Here is a 19352-nt window from a genome sequence, read left to right as displayed (position 1 = left end):
TACTGCAGTCGCTTTACTGCACCGTTGTGACGAAAAGGGAGCTGAGCCAGAAGGCAAAGCTCTCTGTCTACCGGGCCATTTTCGTTCCTACCCTCACCTATGGTCATGAAGGATGGGTCATGACCGAAAGGACGAGATCGCGGATACAAGCGGCCGAGATGGGTTTTCTCCGCAGGGTGGCTGGTGTCTCCCTTAGGGATAAGGTGAGAAGTTCGGTAATCCGGGAGTGACACAGAGTTGAACCGCTCCTCCTTCGCATCGAAAGGAGCCACTTGAGGTGGTTCGGGCACCTAGTTAGGATGCCACCTGGGCGCCTCCCTAGGGAGGTGTTCCAGGCACGTCCAGCTGGGAAGAGACCAAGGGGTAGACCTAGGACCAGGTGGAGGGATTATATCTCTTCGCTGGCCTGGGAGCGCCTTGGGATCCCCCAGTCAAAGTTGGTCGATGTGGCCATGGAAAAGAAAGTTTGGGCCTCTCTGCTGGAACTGCGACCCCCACGACCCGACCACGGATAAGCGGGAGAAGATGGATGGATGGATGGATGGATTATTGCTTGCAACTAACCTAGTGCGAAATGTGTTGACATAACATATTTAATTCAAGTCAACGTTTCAGTTTTTCCAGTTTATCTACGATCAAGGGAATTTAAAGCCAAGGTTCCAAACGGGGCAAAAGTTAGGTGGGTATAGATTAGGGTTGCAAAATTCCAGGAATTTTCAAAGATGTAAACTTTCCACAGGAATTAACTGGGAATTTTCTAAATTGAAGGTTGGCTCTTCATAGGGAACTTAAATATAGTTGGCGAAAGTATATTTTATTATAATCTTGACTAAAAACAAACAGATGCCATTCAACTACACTTGAATATCCATGCCATAGCACACTGCTTACTGCATGGCTATTGAGACCACACCCCCTACAGGCACTGTGCATTCCTCCATCACATGCACAGACGATTTCGAGCAGACTGGATCACACTTTTGAGCCCAAAGCACAAGAAAAATGAAGCCACATCTTTTCATTTAACATTTTGAATGGGACTTTGTGGGGATTTTTGGATGGGGGGTATATTTTGTTCATTTTTTTAATGAGTGGGGTTGGGGGGGATAAGTAATATTTAACTCAACATTCCTGTTTTCGTTCTTCAATTAAACAAATAATTGTTCAATAAAATAATTAAAACGTGTTCTGTTCTACTTAAAAAAAAAATGTTTTGTTGAAATGCCCTGTTTTTTGTTTAATTTTGCATTGAATATTTCCAAAATTCCCCAGCTTAACTTTCCATGGGGACTTTCCGGAAATTTACCGGAAAGTTTCCGCCCCTTTGTAACCCTAGTATAGAGTGGTGCAGGAATGAGTCCTCAACTCTGGAAATGAGTTGGCATTTTAGCACGTCTGGTTACCTTGTGTCATCGTCAACACATTTTGGAAGATTTTGGTTAGATGCCTAAAATCAAGTCTGAGGTTAACACAAGATGAAACACATTTCGTTCCACAATGTCAGTAAATACCCCACTTGTGAATGTCCATAGTTTGTGTGTTGTGTCCAGTAGCTAACAAGTTTCTAAAAGAGACAAAAAAAACTCACGCCAAACAGTCCGCCTTTAGTTTGACGATGTTTGTTAGATTACGTTATATTTTTTTATCTGCCTATTGCATGTACGCTAAAGAAAACATGAAAGGAGTGTTGATATGGGGAGATGAACCTGTCCTGTCCTGTAAGAATCATGAATGTGTGTTTGCCACAGAACTTCATTTCTGCTTTATTCCAAAATCCAATGGAAGAATTCCATTGCTTTTTCCCCCAGCACCACCCAATTCTTCCCCTGTAAGTAAGAGTATGTGTTTCAAATGTCAGGGAAAGAACATGGAAAATGTTTGTCATCATTATGGTGTGGAGCAGTCTGTTCTGTTTCAGCTCACATGAGACTGTGTTGCTAGCTTAGGAAGCATCATGACAGAAAGGTGCTGGGTATATTTAATAGTAAAAAGTCTCCCTAGAGTTATGCTAGAGTTGACACTTCCATTAGGGTTTTATAATTAGATTATTCACAACAAATGGGGTAATAGGAGAACGGCAACAGACCTTCAGGAGTATTATTGTGGGCCTGAAACAAAACATGAACTGAAAAGATGCTTGAAACATTCATAGCAGTGAGGGAAACAGATCGTATTCTGTGGATTCCTCAATACCTCTTTCCCATTCCACATAGTCACTATATGTATTGTTCATATCCACATATTGATGGTGCAGTGCAGATATACGGTCTAGTATTTTGGCGTGTAAAAAGGATTATGGCCAATTATTTATTGTCCTACCAACCATTGGCAAAAGGTCATTCAAAATGCCGACCCAACAAATCCCATTTACGACGAGTCAGATTATGGAGAACAGAAAAGGTCACTTTGCAGTAAGACTTTATCCTCCTTCTCTGATGGGGATGCGGGGGGGGGGGGGGGGGGTTAATGGATCACAGTCAGCAGAGGGGGCAAGGACACTGTGGGAGTGTCCATTTACTGAGGGCTGAATTGTGCTTCTGTATAAAGATGCTGTACTTGATCAAAGAACCAGTACACTCTGTCTGCCAGCGTTTATTCAGTCCCTTCCTGTAGATGTAGTCCCATTTTAAAATTAAATGTTTCGTTTTTTCAGTGCATATTACAAAAAGGTTATTTTCTGTTATCATGGTTGGTTTGATAACAGCGTCCAGGATTATCCTAAGACATTGTAAAATAGACAAGTCTCCAGATTTTGAAGGAATGGGTCAATACCACGGCTGCATCCTACGAGATTCTGCTGACTAGCTGAGAGTGAGAATGATGAGGATAATCCTGGTAACATTTTATGGACACACATAAAAGTAGAACTTTCTTTCATTTCAAACTTAAACAAACAATCATTACTGCACACACTTGTTCTTCTCCATTGCTGATGAACTACATTTCTATTTTATTATTATGAATCCAGGACTTATTTACAGTGTAACTTGTTAACCGGTTAGTGAGTGGTGGGATGGAAATGGGGATTTAGTCAGCATTTGCTTTATACATCATAACTTTGTGAATTTGAATGTGATGTACATGGTTTGTATCACCCGCTTACACAAATAAATAAATGCTTTTGCTAAGATGTACAAGGAAAGTTAGATTCAGTAAAGGGTTACTGAAACTTTGTCCTGAAACATATTGACATTAACCCTGTGTACAGTCTACTTTAAGGTGCCTCTGAGCCCAGGTGAGAGGTGTGACTGTACCTGGCGGAGGGAAGCAGGTTGAGCACGCTGTGGAGGACGTGCTGCAGCTCTGCATAATGCTGCTCCACCAGCAGGACCACGGCGTCGCAGCAGTAGGAGCGGACCAGAGAGTCGTCACTGCAGCACTGCTGCCACAGAGCCTCCAGAGCCGGACCCTGAAACACACACACACAACTTAAGAAATAGATCCAGATCTAGCCTATAACCCTCCTGTCGTGTTCGGGACAAATCTGACCGAGTTACTACTTTCATAAATATTTTGTTTTACATTTGATTGTTTCAAGCCCTTATGATATCCTTCACAGTAGGCATTAAAGTATTAAAACGTATTAAACTGCCTATCATACCTTTCATTGAATTTGTTGTGGGTTAGTAAACTATACCTATGGTGTTCCTGGTCAAAGATGAGCGCCATTGGAAATGAATGGGTAACCCTAGATTGTGTTCATCCATCAGAGAGAACGCAACCAAATCAACAACATGTTCATTTTGGAATACATTTTCAGTGTCTATTCTTTGTATTTGCACTGCAGTTATTCATGTATACCACCAGTACACAAAGACTTTGTTGTTTGATAACATTTGGTGATTTTTTAATAGTTTTTGTGTTAATGCAAGAGCAGTTAAAAAAGACCAGTAAAATTGACTGCCATCACCAAAATAAGGGGGGCGTGGGGGGATTTGCTCTGTGTTGTTGGGATTTGCTCTGAGGAAAACACAAATCCATCCAGCAGCACCAACAATATTACCATGCTTGGGGAGTAAAGCTGAAAAGTTGTTGTTTTAATGTAAGCTGTTTATAGAAATGCTACATAATTAGGCAGCAACTCCAACAAATGAAACAATCACAGTTTTTAGAAAAGGGATGGGAAGATATTTCATAAGGTCATAAGCCACAGACTGAAATGGTTCTGGAGCTCACCTGAGGAGAGGACTGTGTGATCGGCCCATTGGAGCCTTTCTCCTTCAGCACAGCAGCAACAAGAGTTCTCACCGTCTGGGGAGAAAAAAGGTCATCTTCTATTTTAATTTCATTTGCGGTTTCTGAGTCTGGTAACTCTTATGTATTTATCCTCTGTAGCAGAGGTGTCTTTTGGCCTTCCTCTCCCGGGGGAGAGTTGAGTGGTTCTTGCCATAATATGGATTACAACAGTAGTCAAATAGGGCTTTCCACTGTGCACTATCCCTACCAACTGATGGTCTCAAACACATTCAATAGGCAAGTCATTCCACAAATGTACTCCTGACGTGTTAATTGAAAACCATTCCAGATGATGTTGAGTGAGCATAGCTGTCATCAAGGCAAAAGGCTACTTTGAAGAATATCAAATATAAATCATATTCTGGATTTTTTTAACTAGATAATTTCATATGTGTTCTTTCACAGTTTTGATGTCTTCTGTATTAATCTACAAAGTAGAACAAAAGTTAAAATAAACAAAAAACATTGAATGAGAAGGTGTGTCCAAACTCATGACTGGTACTGTATATACAGTGGGGCAAAAAAGTATTTAGTCAGCCACCAATTGTGGAAGTTCTCCCACTTAAAAAGACGAGAGGCCTGTAATTTTCATCCTAGGTATACCTCAACTATGAGAGACAAAATGAGAAGAAAAAAAATCCAGAAAATCACATTGTCTGATTTTTAAAGACTTTATTTGCAAATTATGGTGGAAAATAAGTATTTGGTCAATAACAAAAGTTAATCTCAATACTTTGTTATATACCCTTTGTTGGCAAAGACAGAGGTCAAACGTTTTCTGTAAGTCTTCACAAGGTTTTCACACTGTTGCTGGTATTTTGGCCCATTCCTCCATGCAGATCTCCTCTAGAGCAGTGATGTTTTGGGGCTGTTGCTGGGCAACACGGACTTTCAACTCCCTCCAAAGATTTTCTATGGGGTTGAGATCTGGAGACTGGCTAGGCCACTCCAGGACCTTGAAATGCTTCTTACGAAGCCACTGCTTCGTTGCCCGGGCGGTGTGTTTGGGATCATTGTCATGCTGAAAGACCCAGCCACGTTTCATCTTCAATGCCCTTGCTGATGGAAGGAGGTTGTCACTCAAAATCTCACGATACATGGCCCCATTCAGTCGTCCTGGTCCCTTTGCAGAAAAACAGCCCCAAAGCATGACGTTTCCCCCCCAATGTTTCACAGTAGGTATGGTGTTCTTTGGATGCAACTCAGCATTCTTTCTCCTCCAAACACGTCTAGTTGAGTTTTTACCAAAAAGTTCTATTTTGGGTTCATCTGATCATATGACATTCTCCCAATCCTCTTCTGGATCATCTAAATGCTCTCTAGCCAACTTCAGACGGGCCCAGGCTTAAGCAGGGGGACACGTCTGGCACTGCAGGATTTGAGTCCCTGGCGGCGTAGTGTGTTACTGATGGTAGCCTTTGTTACTTTGGTCCCAGCTCTCTGCAGGTCATTGACTAGGTCCCCCCGTGTGGTTCTGGGATTTTTGCTCACCGTTCTTGTGATCATTTTGACCCCACAGGGTGAGATCTTGCGTGGAGCCCCAGATCGAGGGAGATTATCAGTGGTCTTGTATGTCTTCCATTTTCTAATAATTGCTCCCACAGTTGATTTCTTCGCACCAAGCTGCTTACCTATTGCAGATTCAGTCTTCCCCGCCTGGTGGAGGTCTACAATTGTGTTTCTGGTGTCCTTTGACAGCTCTTTGGTCTTGGCCATAGTGGAGTTTGGAGTGTGACTGTTTGAGGTTGTGGACAGGTGTCTTTTATACTGAGAACGAGTTCAAACAGGTGCCATTAATACAGTTAACAAGTGGAGGACAGAGGAGGCTCTTAAAGAAGAAGTTACAGGTCTGTGAGAGCCAGAAATCTTGTTTGTTTGTAGGTGACCAAATACTTATTTTCCACCATAATTTGCAAATAAATTCTTTAAAAATCAGACAATGTGATTTTCTGGATTTTTTTTTCTCATTTTGTCTCATAGTTGAAGTGTACCTAGGATGAAAATTACAGGCCTCTCTCATCTTTTTAAGTGGGAGAACTTGCACAATTGGTGGCTGACTAAATACTTTTTTGCCCCACTGTATACACTCACAGATAACGTACTCAGTGGCCGTTTCGCAATCGCGAGTACACCTGCTGCAGAGCAACTATTTCAAGTATGCTACGTCATAGAGTGGGACAGAATGCTGGGCTTTTAACATGCATTTAAACAGTCCTCCGGCGCCACTCTATGACGTAGTATACTTGAAATAGTTACTCTGCAGCAGGTGTACTCGCGATTGAGAAACGGCCAGTGACTTACCTGGGCTTGTATGACAGGGCTGGGGAAATCAAAGCGTATCTTCAGACCCTCCATCATACCTGCGGGTCGCGCCTGAGAGCAGAAACTCCATCAGAATATATAAACACAGCTGAATGACAGTAACCAGTGTTAGAATCCCAGGAGGGCTCCGTGCTACCTTTTTACTTAAATCAAGAATATCACATATCGTGGAGTCAGCCTTTGAAACAGAAGCAGAGTGGTGCAGCCACCTGTTGCTGCGGAGCATCAATGGAGGTCTGCAGCACCCATCCTCTGAAACCTGAACCCTGCCATGTGTTTTCTATTTATTGGCTTGTGGCCCTGACATCATTTTCATTCAATTATTCAGAAGTCGTCAGCAGACCAACACTCACTGACTGACTGATACGAGACAGACATGGGGTCAGATTATGGATATTGTTATATGGCATAATTGTTGACTTTTCCTGGATTTAAAGTTTGCATTACAGTAAGTGATGTCATTTTCAATTTCTTATTATTTCTTTATACCCACTAGGTCATTATATCTCCATAACTGATGATTATTGATCAGAAATCTGTATGGTCAGATTATCAGAATCAGAAATACTTAATTGACTGGGAATATTTTAGTCACACTTAAAAAACTGAAAAGTTGACTTTAATTAAGTATATACTACATTAGGTTAGTTGAAAGAAATAATATTGGGTTCAACTTAACATTATTGCTTTCAACTAACTTAATACAGTTTTGTGAAATGTGTTGGTATAATAAATGTAATTTATGTAAAACAGACCCCAAACCCAACCCCCCCCTGGCTGTTATCTAACTGATAAGTCAGCCTGCCCTGCTGAACTGTCCCCCACCGTGCTGTACGCTCCACACACACACTGCTGCTGCTGTACGCTCCACACACACACTGCTGCTGCTGTACGCTCCACACACACACTCTCAGCTTCACAGACAGGTAAGTGAGCAGCACCTGCTACTACGCAAAAAAAACTGACACTATCTCTGTTGTGTGCTTATTAACCGATGTTTTTAGACTACGTGGTTGCTGATCATGAAATATCTGAATGTCAATGCTTTTATTTCTTACATTCTTTAATGAGTCTTTAAGCGTTTGACAAGGTGTGAAGGTGTTTTAGGTGAAACAATAAAACAACTCCCTTCATGGTTTAGAGGACCGCTATAGTTTGGAAATAGCTGGCCTTTTCAGTAATTTAAAGACTGTCAATATTTAACTAAAAACTATTCATAACCCTAAAAGAGCCTCAATTGTCAGCTAAACCTAAAACAATGTTTGTACACAAAGCGGTCCAGTTGTTTCTACAGAGTTTGTACCGGACAGCAAAACAATATAGGCTGGCCTGTACTGCTAGCTCTGCATTAGCAATAGAAGAGAGGACAAAGCAGGAACCGTATTGAGCCAACAGAGCTTTAGAAACCACCCACAGGCTTGACTGTGGGACTCTCTGCTGCACTCTGCACATGCCAGACAGACACGTGGCCTTCAACCCTGGAAGCACCACAAACAAAATGACATATTTCCAACCTGATTAATCAAAGCCACCCTGTGGAGATTTAATTATGAACAGATGCTCCAAATACCATCAATCAACACATTCAACTTTATGCAAGGGTAAAGCATGGGCCAAGGAAAAAACAAATACATTTAAAGCGTATCCAACACATGGGACGCATACACAAATACGTTTTCAATTTCATTAACATGATGTGATATATAATTTCAAACACAAATTCACATGCTACCCAGAAGTAAATACAAATAATTAAAATGTGTTCCACCTTTACGGGCTTTGATAACATTTTAATGCATCAATATTTATAATCAAAACATATATATATTATTCTGAATTGACCACTCTGCAGAATGACAATATGTTGATACTAATATGTTTCTACTTTAGTAAAAGTACAAAAGTACTTTAATACTTTTAATTGAGTAACATTTTGATTGCAGGACTTTTACTAACAGAGTATTCATACACTCTGGTATTTCTACTTTTACTTAAGTACAAGATCTGAGTACTTCTCCTCTGTTTCCCATAAAGCCCAGCCGGTGTTTGACTGCACTGCTGCAGCCCATGGTGTATTTTGGCAGCAAAATAGTGATTGTTTTTGTTTAATCCGTAATGTTTGATAGATTATAGTTAAACCGAATTAAAGGGTGCTCTCTGCTCTGTAGGACAGTGCTCTTAGTTGCGGGTTTCAGATTAACAGTCTTTACTAAAAGGCTAGTGAAAATAAAATTGAGGGATTTTTCAAAGAGGCTCAATGTAGCGCGCTTTCTTATGCTAGTCATCCTGGTGCTGATCCAATTCATACATACAAAATAAGAAGTCACTTAAGAAAACTATAGCACAAACAAATGTTAGACAACAGGCTACTTTATAATTAATGTAACTTAAAATACTACCCAGAAGCTTGCAACATAAGTAATAGCTAGCTGAACAGGCTAATAACAGCTACATGGAGTTATCTACACAAACACTTAGCTAACCAACTAGCCATGCTTTCGTGTTAATAAAGCCACTGTGATTCCTGGGTAACTTCATATTAGAGGATGAGTTTAAGTAAATAAAAGTTATTCATGTTGCTTGCAGAACTTTACCCCATTCATGCAGATCCAGCCTCCCGCAAACTGACATGCAACTACGGCAAGGATGGAGGACCAAAACTGACAGAGAGCGACTGTCACACAAAACGCGAACTATAAAAACTACAGCACGGTGTAACAGCCGCTGTGTAACAATCGTTATAAAAAGTTAAAGAAGAATCTTTGAATAGCATGTCTGCAGATAGATGTGTAAACCAGAGCTTGTATTCAGTGCTGACAACTGGTTTAATAATTCCCTCTTAAAGTGAATTATAATTATATTTGAAAAGAGTGAGACATGAGGACTGAGCAGTGGTGTAAAATAACTAAGTAGGCTACATTTACTCAAGTAGGCTACTGTCCCCTTAGGTACTTGTACTTTAATTGAGTATTTCCATGTTTTGCTACTTCTATTCCATTACAATTCAGAAGTAAATGGTGTACTTTTACTCCACTACATGTATTTAATACCTTTAGTTACTTTACAGATGTGGATGAATGATGTGAAATATAATGAAGTGTTGAATCCGACTTTAGTTCCATATGGAGTAAATTCACAAGCTAACCTGCAGTATACAAAGTCATTCAAAGGTGCAGCTAGCACCTTTACCAGCTTTGAGAACACTTTCATGATCAATCATTATAAAACATATCATATTATATTATTCTGAAATGGACCAATCTGCACAATGGCTACTTTTACTCTTGGTACTTGGTCAGTATATTTAGTGCTAATACTTTTCTACTTTTACTTGAGTAACATTTTGAATGCAGGACTTTTACTCACAACAGAGTATTACACTCTGATACTTCTACTTGTACTCAAGTACAAGATCTGAGTATACTTCTCCCAGCTCTGGTGGCTGCTCCTCTCAGGAGCTGTAATGTCGTCCATATTCATTATATGGTACTCATCATCTGTTCCCAAGGGGGTTAATTGCTACCCATATTAAAATAAAAGTGTTATCACTATTGAGAAGTTTATCTCTAAGGTTACTCCTGTCACATTAAGGGTGACCTGATCAGATGGTAGCAATATAGGCTAGTTCTACAGTATACAATGGTTATTTTTAAATTCCCATTACAAAGATTTTGGGGGTTTCTGGTTGCTGCTGCCCCTAAAGCTTAAAGATGTGAAGTTTAAAAGTAAGAGGCTCGTTACAAAACATGAAGAAAGTCAGAATAATGTGAAGTTAACCCTAGAATCACCCTGATAAATGTTTCCTATAAAAATGACAGTCTTTGTGTAAAAGAATTTTGTAAAAGTTATGTTTCAGCTTTCTTTGTTGAAAGTCAGGTGTTGCCAAATGTACAATTTAAATCACACAATTTGCACGGTGTGGGTGTTTGACTGCTTTAAACGGAAACATCTCGTTAACACTACTAAACATGCTTTATTTGCCGGTTTTCCCTTGGGACATGAATGCAACATAATTACAGGATAGTTCTTCCCACCTCATTGGAGGACTGTGTGTCTGCTCTTCACTTATTGGCTCTTCCCGTCTCGTGCTCTGTCTGAAGCCCCAGCGTGTACACCAAACTGCGCGTGCGCTTTCCAACTCAGCATCGTTCAATTTGCCGAATTGACGCAAGGAAATACCGGAAACAGCAACATTTTAAATACAATATAAAATAATGAAAAAATTATCCACAGAAGAAAATAATATTATTTATTGAATAGATTGTCAGGTAATAAAGTTGTACGTAATGTTGATTTCTGTTGTTGGTGTCGTTAAACACAATTCAGAGGGGATAGCAATAAATAATATAAACCGTTTTGTGATCCTCCTAACCACAACTGGTTCTGTTAGCAGATTCATATCTTTATCTACCAGTGTGTTTCAGAGCAGTCCTTGATAGACGTGGGCAAAGAGCAGATTTTATATTACAGCCGTTTCACATATGCAGCTACAAGATCCATATCTGTGTCACATGACATGAATAGCATTTATTTTAAATAAACGTTATAGCACAGCAGACCAGCAAACAAGGCCAAACAACCTATTTTCTGTTTTACAGGTTTGCCCCTTTAACATGAAACACCTAGGGGCCGATGAATGTCTTTACTCACTCAATCTGATGATTAAGTATTGAGAATAGCAGACAACCAGTCTTCCCACGTTCTCACACTACACTGTAACAAACTGTGATGTGAAGTTGCTGTATTCTGTAGGCTGATTGGGAACTTTTTAAGAAGCAACATTTATCAATTCAACCAAATATGGCTTACAATAATAGATAAATACATTGCCCACCAGATTAAAAAAGGAACTCCTTCCCATTCCCAACATTTAGAGCATCATGTTTGTAATTACAATCCCTTTGCAATTACACTTAATAAACTGAATACATTTTAAATATGTTTTCATTATGTTTATACTTGCTTCCACCAATAAAGATTACAATTTCATCCCAATTTGGGACGAATAAAGTACCTACCTACCTACCTACCTACCTACCTACCTACCTACCTACCTACCTACCTACCTACCTACCTACCTACCTACCTACCTACCTACCTACCTACCTACCTAGGCCTACCTAAATAATCGACAGAAGAAAATAATATTATTTATTGGATAGATTGTCAGGTAATGAAGTTGTACTTAATGTTGATTTCTGTTGTTGGTGTCGTTAAACAAAATTCAGAGGGGATAGCAATAAAGAATATAAACCGTTTTGTGAAGTATATGATCCTCCTAACCACAACTGGTTCTGTTAGCAGATTCATATCTTTGTCTACCAGTGTGTTTGAGAGCAGTCCCTGATAGACATGGGCAAAGAGCAGATTTTATATTACAGCCGTTTCACATGCAGCTACAAGATCCATATCTAGACTAAAGTAAATAAAATACAAACACCATGTCCCTTCATGGAGAAATGGAAGAACAGCTTCAAAGATCTTGTTATGATATTTAGGGCGGCACACTGAGAAGGGCCGCACTGCAGGGGTTTTATTTTGAAAGTCCACAGCAGAAGTGCTGCCGGTTATTCTCGTTAATTGACAGCCGGCAATGCTTTGCAAGTCTTCAGTGTGCCTTCAGTCAGGAGATACCATGTCCGCCGTCACAGTCACACTGTACTCACCTCTGCTCTCATTTAGAACTCATTCTCCATGAAATAACAGTAACACGGGGGCTCCAGGATGGCCAACTCGGTGAGTAACCAGTCGGGAGATTAGCTTTTCAGCCCGGTACCATTGGAGCATCTTTTTTGGACATTTTGCTGTTTGGTCTCCCCGGAGGAGTCTGTGGTTTTACTCCGGAACGAGGATTTAAGCCCTGCAGCTAGCAAGAGCCACTGCGTGCTGAATGACCAGTGTAATGCAGAAACCTGCCAGTTTAATGTGCTGCTCCTTACCTGCAGAAATGCGTTTGATAATTTCCGAAAAGCATTTTCCAATTGGGGTTACAGTCCGTCCTACAATTCGGCATAATGTTACACATGTAACGGTCACTTTACCACTTTGTAGAAAACTTCGGGAGCAATTTTAACAAATATGAAGATTTTCGAAATGGTAACTAGGCTACTTAATGAGTGGTTTATATATTACATATGTAAATGTATGCTTAAGCTTATAATAAAACGGCATGCTCATGCAAAACAAATGTAATTAATTGATCAGATTGTTGGATGGAGTCTGCATGAGGTTCTCCTGCAGGAGGAAGACATGCAGACAGAGGGAAAGTACTCAGATCAGAAGTACCAGAGAGTATGAATACTCTGTACAAGTACAAGTCCTTCATTCTAAATGTTACTCAACTAAAAGTAGAATAGTATAATCATCAAAATATAGTTAAAGTACCAAAAGTAAAAGCAGTCATTGTGCAGATTGGTCCATTTCAGAATAATATATATGATATGTTTTATAATGATTGATAATTAAAGTGTTCTCAAAGCTCAAAGGTGCAGCTAGTTTGAATGACTTTGTATACTGCAGGGTAGCTTGTGACTTTACTCCAGGTGGAACTACAGTCTGATTAAACACTTGATTATATTTCACATAATTCATCCACATCTGTAAAGTAACTAAAGGGTTTTAATACATGTAGTGGAGTAAAAGTACACCATTTACCTCAAAAAAGTAAAAAGTAGCATGCAATGTAGTATCTCAAAATGTTACTTAAGAACAGTACTTGAGTAAATGTACTTAATGAATTCCCACCTTTGTGTTAATGTATGCCAAAGCCTATAATTATAGAGCATGCTCATGCAGGTGTGTTTTTTTGTGTAGGGTCTTAAAATGTAATTGAATGATCAGATGAAATGGAGTTAGAATGACATTCCCCTGCAGGAGGAACACATGCAGGCCACTGACTGTATGATATTCTGGAAAAGTGAAAGCAGCATCAATTCATAGAAGTGTTGATTTGAACCCCGCTGATAGGGTTTAAATCTTTCATCGAAAATATTCTGGGCTACAAATTCTTACATACTGTCCAACATGCGTAATAGTGTGCATCTTTTGTGTGTACTTTTCTGGATTTGAGTAATAGCCCAGCATGGTTTTGATTTGCAGGGTGCTGTTCAGGTGAAACTAGAACTCGGTCACCGTGCCCAGGTCAGGAAGAAACCCACCGTGGAAGGCTTCACCCACGACTGGATGGTGTTTGTCCGTGGCCCGGAGCAGAGCAACATCCAGCACTTTGTGGAGAAAGTGGTTTTTCACCTGCACGAAAGCTTCTCCAAACCAAAAAGAGGTAAGACGCCTTTTATTCCTGCTGTATTGGTCCCTTGGGATGTTACACCTTCTACTATTTCTACCAGGCAGCTTGGTTTCCGATTTTATGACAGAAATAGGTATTGGGCATCCACAGTGCTCATGTAGAAAAGAATGCATTTCCTAGAAGAGAGTCGTTTTGAAATCTATGAGCAGCAATAGCTGTGCATGTTGTCCGGTTGCAAATCATTTGTCACAAATACTGGCAAATAACATAACTTAATGTGTGACTGAGAATATGGAAATGGAACATTGGAAATATTTTTGCACCAATGCATGCAATTGTGTTTTGTTGTCTGTTTGACAACTGACATCTTACAGTTTCTTCTATATTTCCTTTGGAATGTATGAGTTGGTTTGAAACATTTGATGAGTCAGACGAACCCTTATGTGAGGACGGCTTGATTTGGGTCCTGTGAAGGAAATCATTGATGGGTATGATGTGTGTTGGTTTTGGTTGGTTGCAAGCACAAACATGCCAGTGATCCTGAAACAGACATATTGCAAAATGGGAAGAGTAAGGTTAGACTGTGCATTATGAACGTGTGCAGTCTCCCAACATGCTCTGCGATGCACCCATAGGCTACTAAAGCTACTGAAACATTGTGCGATAATGCCAACATTGCCGGTTATTGCATGCTGTGTCCAGTTTTAAACATGTCGAACCTCAAACCCTGACATCTGAGCAGCCAAACACAGCAACCTCTTAGCTTGTTGGCCTGAAAACATATTGAAATAGTTTGTATCAAAATAGTTGTAGATCAGTTCTCTTTTGATCGATTCATTGAATTATGGATGAATAACTGCTGCTTTGAATGATGATAAATAATATGTATGTGCAATGACAGACATCTGAATCAATATGTGTATGGGCATTTCATTAATCAGTGTATTCTGAGTGATCTCATGCTGTATTCTGATTGGTTGGTGTGCAGAGATGAAGTCACATCTGTGAATTTGGTCCAACATTTCTTCCTCGGTCAGATTTGTAAAGCCAGCTGTCTGGTTTCTGAAGCTCTGAGTCGGCTTCAGTAGCTGTTTCTCACTCTGCCGTGTCTCCGGAGCGACGGCCAATCACTGCTCATGTTTCTGTCCTAAAGACCCTCAGTGTGTAAGGGCCTCTGCAGACCATCATGCAGGGTGTGTGTCCCGTGAAGGAGTCCTAGTGCAGCATCTGGCCTGGAAGGGATCAAACATCATATGTTCTGCTTCAGGATTTTTGACCCCCCTTCAGCCTTTTGTAAGTTTAAGGGCTTTGTTTATGAGACGAACGCTTGGCATCAGTCCAAGGTTAATTCCTCTTGTTGCTCCAAATGTGATTATATAGGAGTCAGGTTTCACATAAACATTTGATTTATAGACTTCACCCTATGAAATAATATTGTGGCTAACTCTCTCTGTTTTTTTCCTTATGTAGATTAGGACCAATACAGTGTACATTAGTGAGAAATACAAGTCAGTATGACCACCACTAGCAACAGCTATATAAACAATATTTATTGTCATATCCAACAATCTGCTCTCAATTCATGCAGTGTTTTGGCTCTAACTGTATCCATGAGTTTCTTACCTAATATAAAAACATTAGATCACTTTAGTGAAGAGTTATGTTGTCTTTATATATTTTGTCATATTTTCCTATGATTAGTAATCATTTATCACAATGCCAAGATTCAATCAGGGAATACATGACCTTAATCGCAATATAAATACAAAAATGCCTGTTTTACATACAATTGATCCTTTCTTTTACAATTGTTGTTTACAACATTTGTTGAGTAAGATAATCCCAAGATAATGGAAGATATAAAAAGCTCTGCAAATGAGAACAAATCCTTACTTGCTTAAGATAATGATAATCTTTTGCTATTTTTTCTTAAATCTTATCATCATATGAAATGCAATGACTCTCCATAGTGCTTTATCTGCAGGAGGCCAGCAACACAGATCCTTCTCTTTACAAAACACTGGCTAAAGTATGTTTGCCATGAACCATAAAAGATCACTAGACTCTTACTGTATTTTCAAACTTTGGCGTCGTAGATATAAAGGCAACATTCTCCAACGTGATTTATTTTTTCAACATCTGATATTTCTGAGAAGGTGGAAACCCCTGAAGGGTCTGAAGTCAGAATGTGTCAAATACAGATATGACTTTAATGAATCATCAGTTTAAAAATGATGGACTGTGATGCGTTTTAAAAGAAGAAATGTTTTGAGACGTTTCATACATAAACTTGGACCCATAATGCATTAATGCACCCCGCTGCCTTCAAGCTGAGTATACATCAAACTCCTATCTGCTGATAGGAGGGGCGTAGTAATCAGCAGCGAACCGCTTCAACACTTGTATTTCGGTGTATTCACAGCATTCATTTTGTTATTCTACAGTATTGTTGTTTTATAGTTATTTGTTAATGTAACCCAATTTGTGTTCTTTGAAATTGAAAAGGATATTGCATTGTGTTTGTTACTTTCGTTGCAGTTGTATATGTCTTAAGTGTAATTTGGCTTGGCTTCCTATTTATGGACATGCTTTTATTTTGAAGGAGAGTTAGTGCAGTTGACAGGAAGTTGTTGTTGCTATGGAAACAACGCGACGGAGATTAACGGAGAAAAGTAATATCTACATATAAAGACGGAGAAAGTAAACAATAACGTTTATGGTTAAGTGTTACTACCCCCCGAAGAGGCACAAGCTCCTACGTTGATATTGGAGATTTCAATAAATTCAATTTGAGAAAAAAAACGGGGAAAAAAACGAATAACAAAATTGAAACCTGAATAGTACTCCAACGAACGAATATTCGGGTACAGCCCTACTGGCTTTACACCCACGGCCCTATCGGAAACAATGCGCAACGTGTTTTGGACGTAATATAGTCTTTGTTTACATTAGCAAGCACCGCTAACACTCAGAGCTAACAATGTACTGGAGACAGAATGTGTAAAGAAGCAGGAAACAGTAAAAGAAACTGAAATAGAAAAAGAGTTTGAGCTCCATACTGTTTCAGAAATAATCCTTGATGTGGTTTGGAACATGATATGGCGTTTCATCAAGGCAGCGTTTAGCTGTATCTGCCGGAGCTCACAGTGTGCCTGCATGTTCCAAAGGGGGCGGGGCCAGCAGCTACTGACCCAGAATCAGCACTTTAGTAACAGGGCTGAAACAGAGCGATATGAGGGATGTCTGAAATGCATGATCTGTTTGGTATTTTGAGCAAAACGCATCATAAACATGTTTTTTTTATATGTGTATATATCTGAGACCCATAATATATGCCTAAAAATAGCATGATAGGAGATCTTTAAAAGTCTTTGAACACAACAGACCAGATGAGGTTTGGTTCTGCCCCCTCTTCCCTCCACCTGTTGTGGTCCAGTCCTGATAGATGTGATGTGGGGCTGAAGAGCAGAACCTTACGCCCAGCAGGAGAATACCTAACCTTCATAAGTCTCACGCCATGACACAGGAGATCTCTCCAGTCTGTGAAGTCTGGGTGACGAAGTGCTTCCTGCTCTTTTGTCTCTTCAGATGTTCTTAAGTGTATATAGTTGAGCTGCTTAAGTGTTGTTATAGATCAGAGACAGTGGCGGTTCTACGGGGTGGCACGGGGTGGCAGCTGCCACCTCAGAAAAATGCCTTGCCACCCCAGCTGCCACCCCATTTGGCAGCTTTGTTTCGAAAGAAAAGTTGTGGCTCATCGGACATTTATGAGAGAAAATCTCTAATGTCCGAGTGCAAGTGAATGCAGCACAAGACGCGAGCCTTGTAACCCCTCCCCCCCCTGGCGCGAGCTTGGAAATCTGATTGGCGGCGATTTCATTTGAACGGGAGGACAACGCAAAACGAGAAGCATTTCGGATACAAGTAGACAGAAGGAATGAGGTATTTGCGGTCAGGGTATGGCTGGGGTAGGCTACAGCCATACTAATAAATGGCTTAGCCCCACCATGAAAAATAATGTTAAAGTAAGCAAAATAAAGTCTGCCAACTCGCGCGGAGTAAATTGCACAGACAGCAGTTAGTAAGATTGATTTCAGTAGCCACTTGTCTGGAAATACCGAAGACTAGAAACGGTTTTGAAAACTTTTGTCACTTAGTGATCGTCTTCTTAATAGAACATATTTGATAATGTCTTCTGGCCAATCAGAATCACGATAACGGCGTGGTGTTGTTGCAGGAAGTCCCGACGGAGAATACTTTTGCTGTAGTACATCTCGATATACATCGGTACAACTATAAGACCCTACGGTTTGATGATTGATAGGTGTGTGGGCTGTCTTTCATTTTGACACACAGAACAATAGGGGCTATCCACCCTTATCCACAATGTAAAGTAATTCACACAGCCTCTTCCCTCTCCTCTCTGTGAGGAGCAGCAGGTTCAGCTTTCAGAACAAAGTAACAAAAAACTAAAATGACATTCATTTTTTTAAATACGTCGTGTAGTAATATATATTTATTTATTTTTCTTCTTAAGAGAGCACCAGAATGTGTATTTGATGTTAGTATTTCAAAAAATCTCCTGGGGGAGAATCCCCCCAGACCCCCCTGCAGGAATTGGGTTTTCAACTCTTTCACCTGTGGGGAAATTGCAGGATTGGCTCCAGGTCGCCCTTTTTATTTACTACAAGACAAATGTGCCTTTTTATTTCATACAGTTCAATTTGGATTGAGACAGGGAAATAATATAAACCTCACGCGTGGCGTTTCACTGTCAAGGGGGGCCTGTATGTAATTACATTGCAAATACTGACTTGAGCCCCACCACTGTATGGGTTAGCCCTACCATAGATTACCCAACACAAATACTCTGGCGCCGCAACTGTTTGCGGTCTAGTATGACAAAGAAGAGCCTGTCAAGTTTGACTGTACTCAGCATTGAATCAAAACGCACCATAGCTTTAAATCTTAAAAAGTTTGTGTGGCGTTTTGCTGATCAAGATGCTAATCGCCACATTCAGCTGTTATAGGCATGCCAACTTGATGCTCTGCTCACGGATGAGTCGATGAGAATAATAAACTGTTAAGATGATGACCTTACATGTGTAAATATATGTTTCTTCTTTGTGGGGTTCTTCCCCCAAAAAAACAGTTTCAAGTCCTGAGAAAGTCAAATAAGACGGTGTGTAAAACTTCACTGCCTAGCCAAAAAAAAGTAAGCACTTTGATTTAACTAGGCCAGTAGGTACGGGCATTCCACTGGATAATAACTGCAGCGATGTATGTTTTAGCTGAATACACAGTTTTTTTTAACCCTAACTGAGGCAGTTAGTCATTTCTTTAATGTTTGTTCTTTCTGATGTAAAGTCAAGGTTGTAACTGTTTGCAATGAAGTTGTGGGGCGCTGAACTGTTCCTTTGATTTTTTTGAATTATGATAGTAATTACTGGTCTTTTAAATTTGAAGGAGGGTGAGCAAGCATCTTAAGGAACGTTCATCATTAACTCCTCCAAAAAATATAGTTTATTTAATAATAACACTGAAGATG

At 40.0% G+C, this 19352-nt stretch overlaps 2 protein-coding genes across 4 annotated transcripts in view; one reads left to right on the top strand and one right to left on the bottom strand.

Moving 5' to 3' along the window:
* Positions 1 to 9248, bottom strand: part of focad (focadhesin) — an 82019-nt gene extending 72771 nt beyond the window's left edge. The window contains exons 1-4 of one of the 2 annotated variants that reach the window (XM_079668447.1): positions 9153 to 9248; positions 6538 to 6609; positions 4177 to 4251; positions 3255 to 3409 (exon numbers count right to left, since the gene is read on the bottom strand). In XM_079668447.1, coding sequence (XP_079524573.1) covers positions 3255 to 3409; positions 4177 to 4251; positions 6538 to 6609; positions 9153 to 9161 — 311 coding nt within the window. In that variant the 5' untranslated portion in view covers positions 9162 to 9248. The remainder of the gene's footprint in view (positions 1 to 3254; positions 3410 to 4176; positions 4252 to 6537; positions 6610 to 9152) is intronic. The other variant, XM_079668448.1, reaches the window with a different exon arrangement.
* A 2890-nt stretch (positions 9249 to 12138) lies between these two features.
* Positions 12139 to 19352, top strand: part of mllt3 (MLLT3 super elongation complex subunit) — an 85805-nt gene continuing 78591 nt past the window's right edge. For both annotated transcript variants that reach the window (XM_079669136.1, XM_079669135.1), the window contains exons 1-2: positions 12139 to 12294; positions 13657 to 13837. In XM_079669136.1, the coding sequence (XP_079525262.1) occupies positions 12283 to 12294; positions 13657 to 13837 (193 nt within the window). In that variant the 5' untranslated portion in view covers positions 12139 to 12282. The remainder of the gene's footprint in view (positions 12295 to 13656; positions 13838 to 19352) is intronic.

The sequence above is a fragment of the Notothenia rossii genome (assembly GCF_949606895.1).
Source record: "Notothenia rossii genome assembly, chromosome: 3".
NCBI classification, from domain to species: domain Eukaryota; kingdom Metazoa; phylum Chordata; class Actinopteri; order Perciformes; family Nototheniidae; genus Notothenia; species Notothenia rossii.
This window is presented reverse-complemented; position numbering and strand designations above follow the sequence as displayed.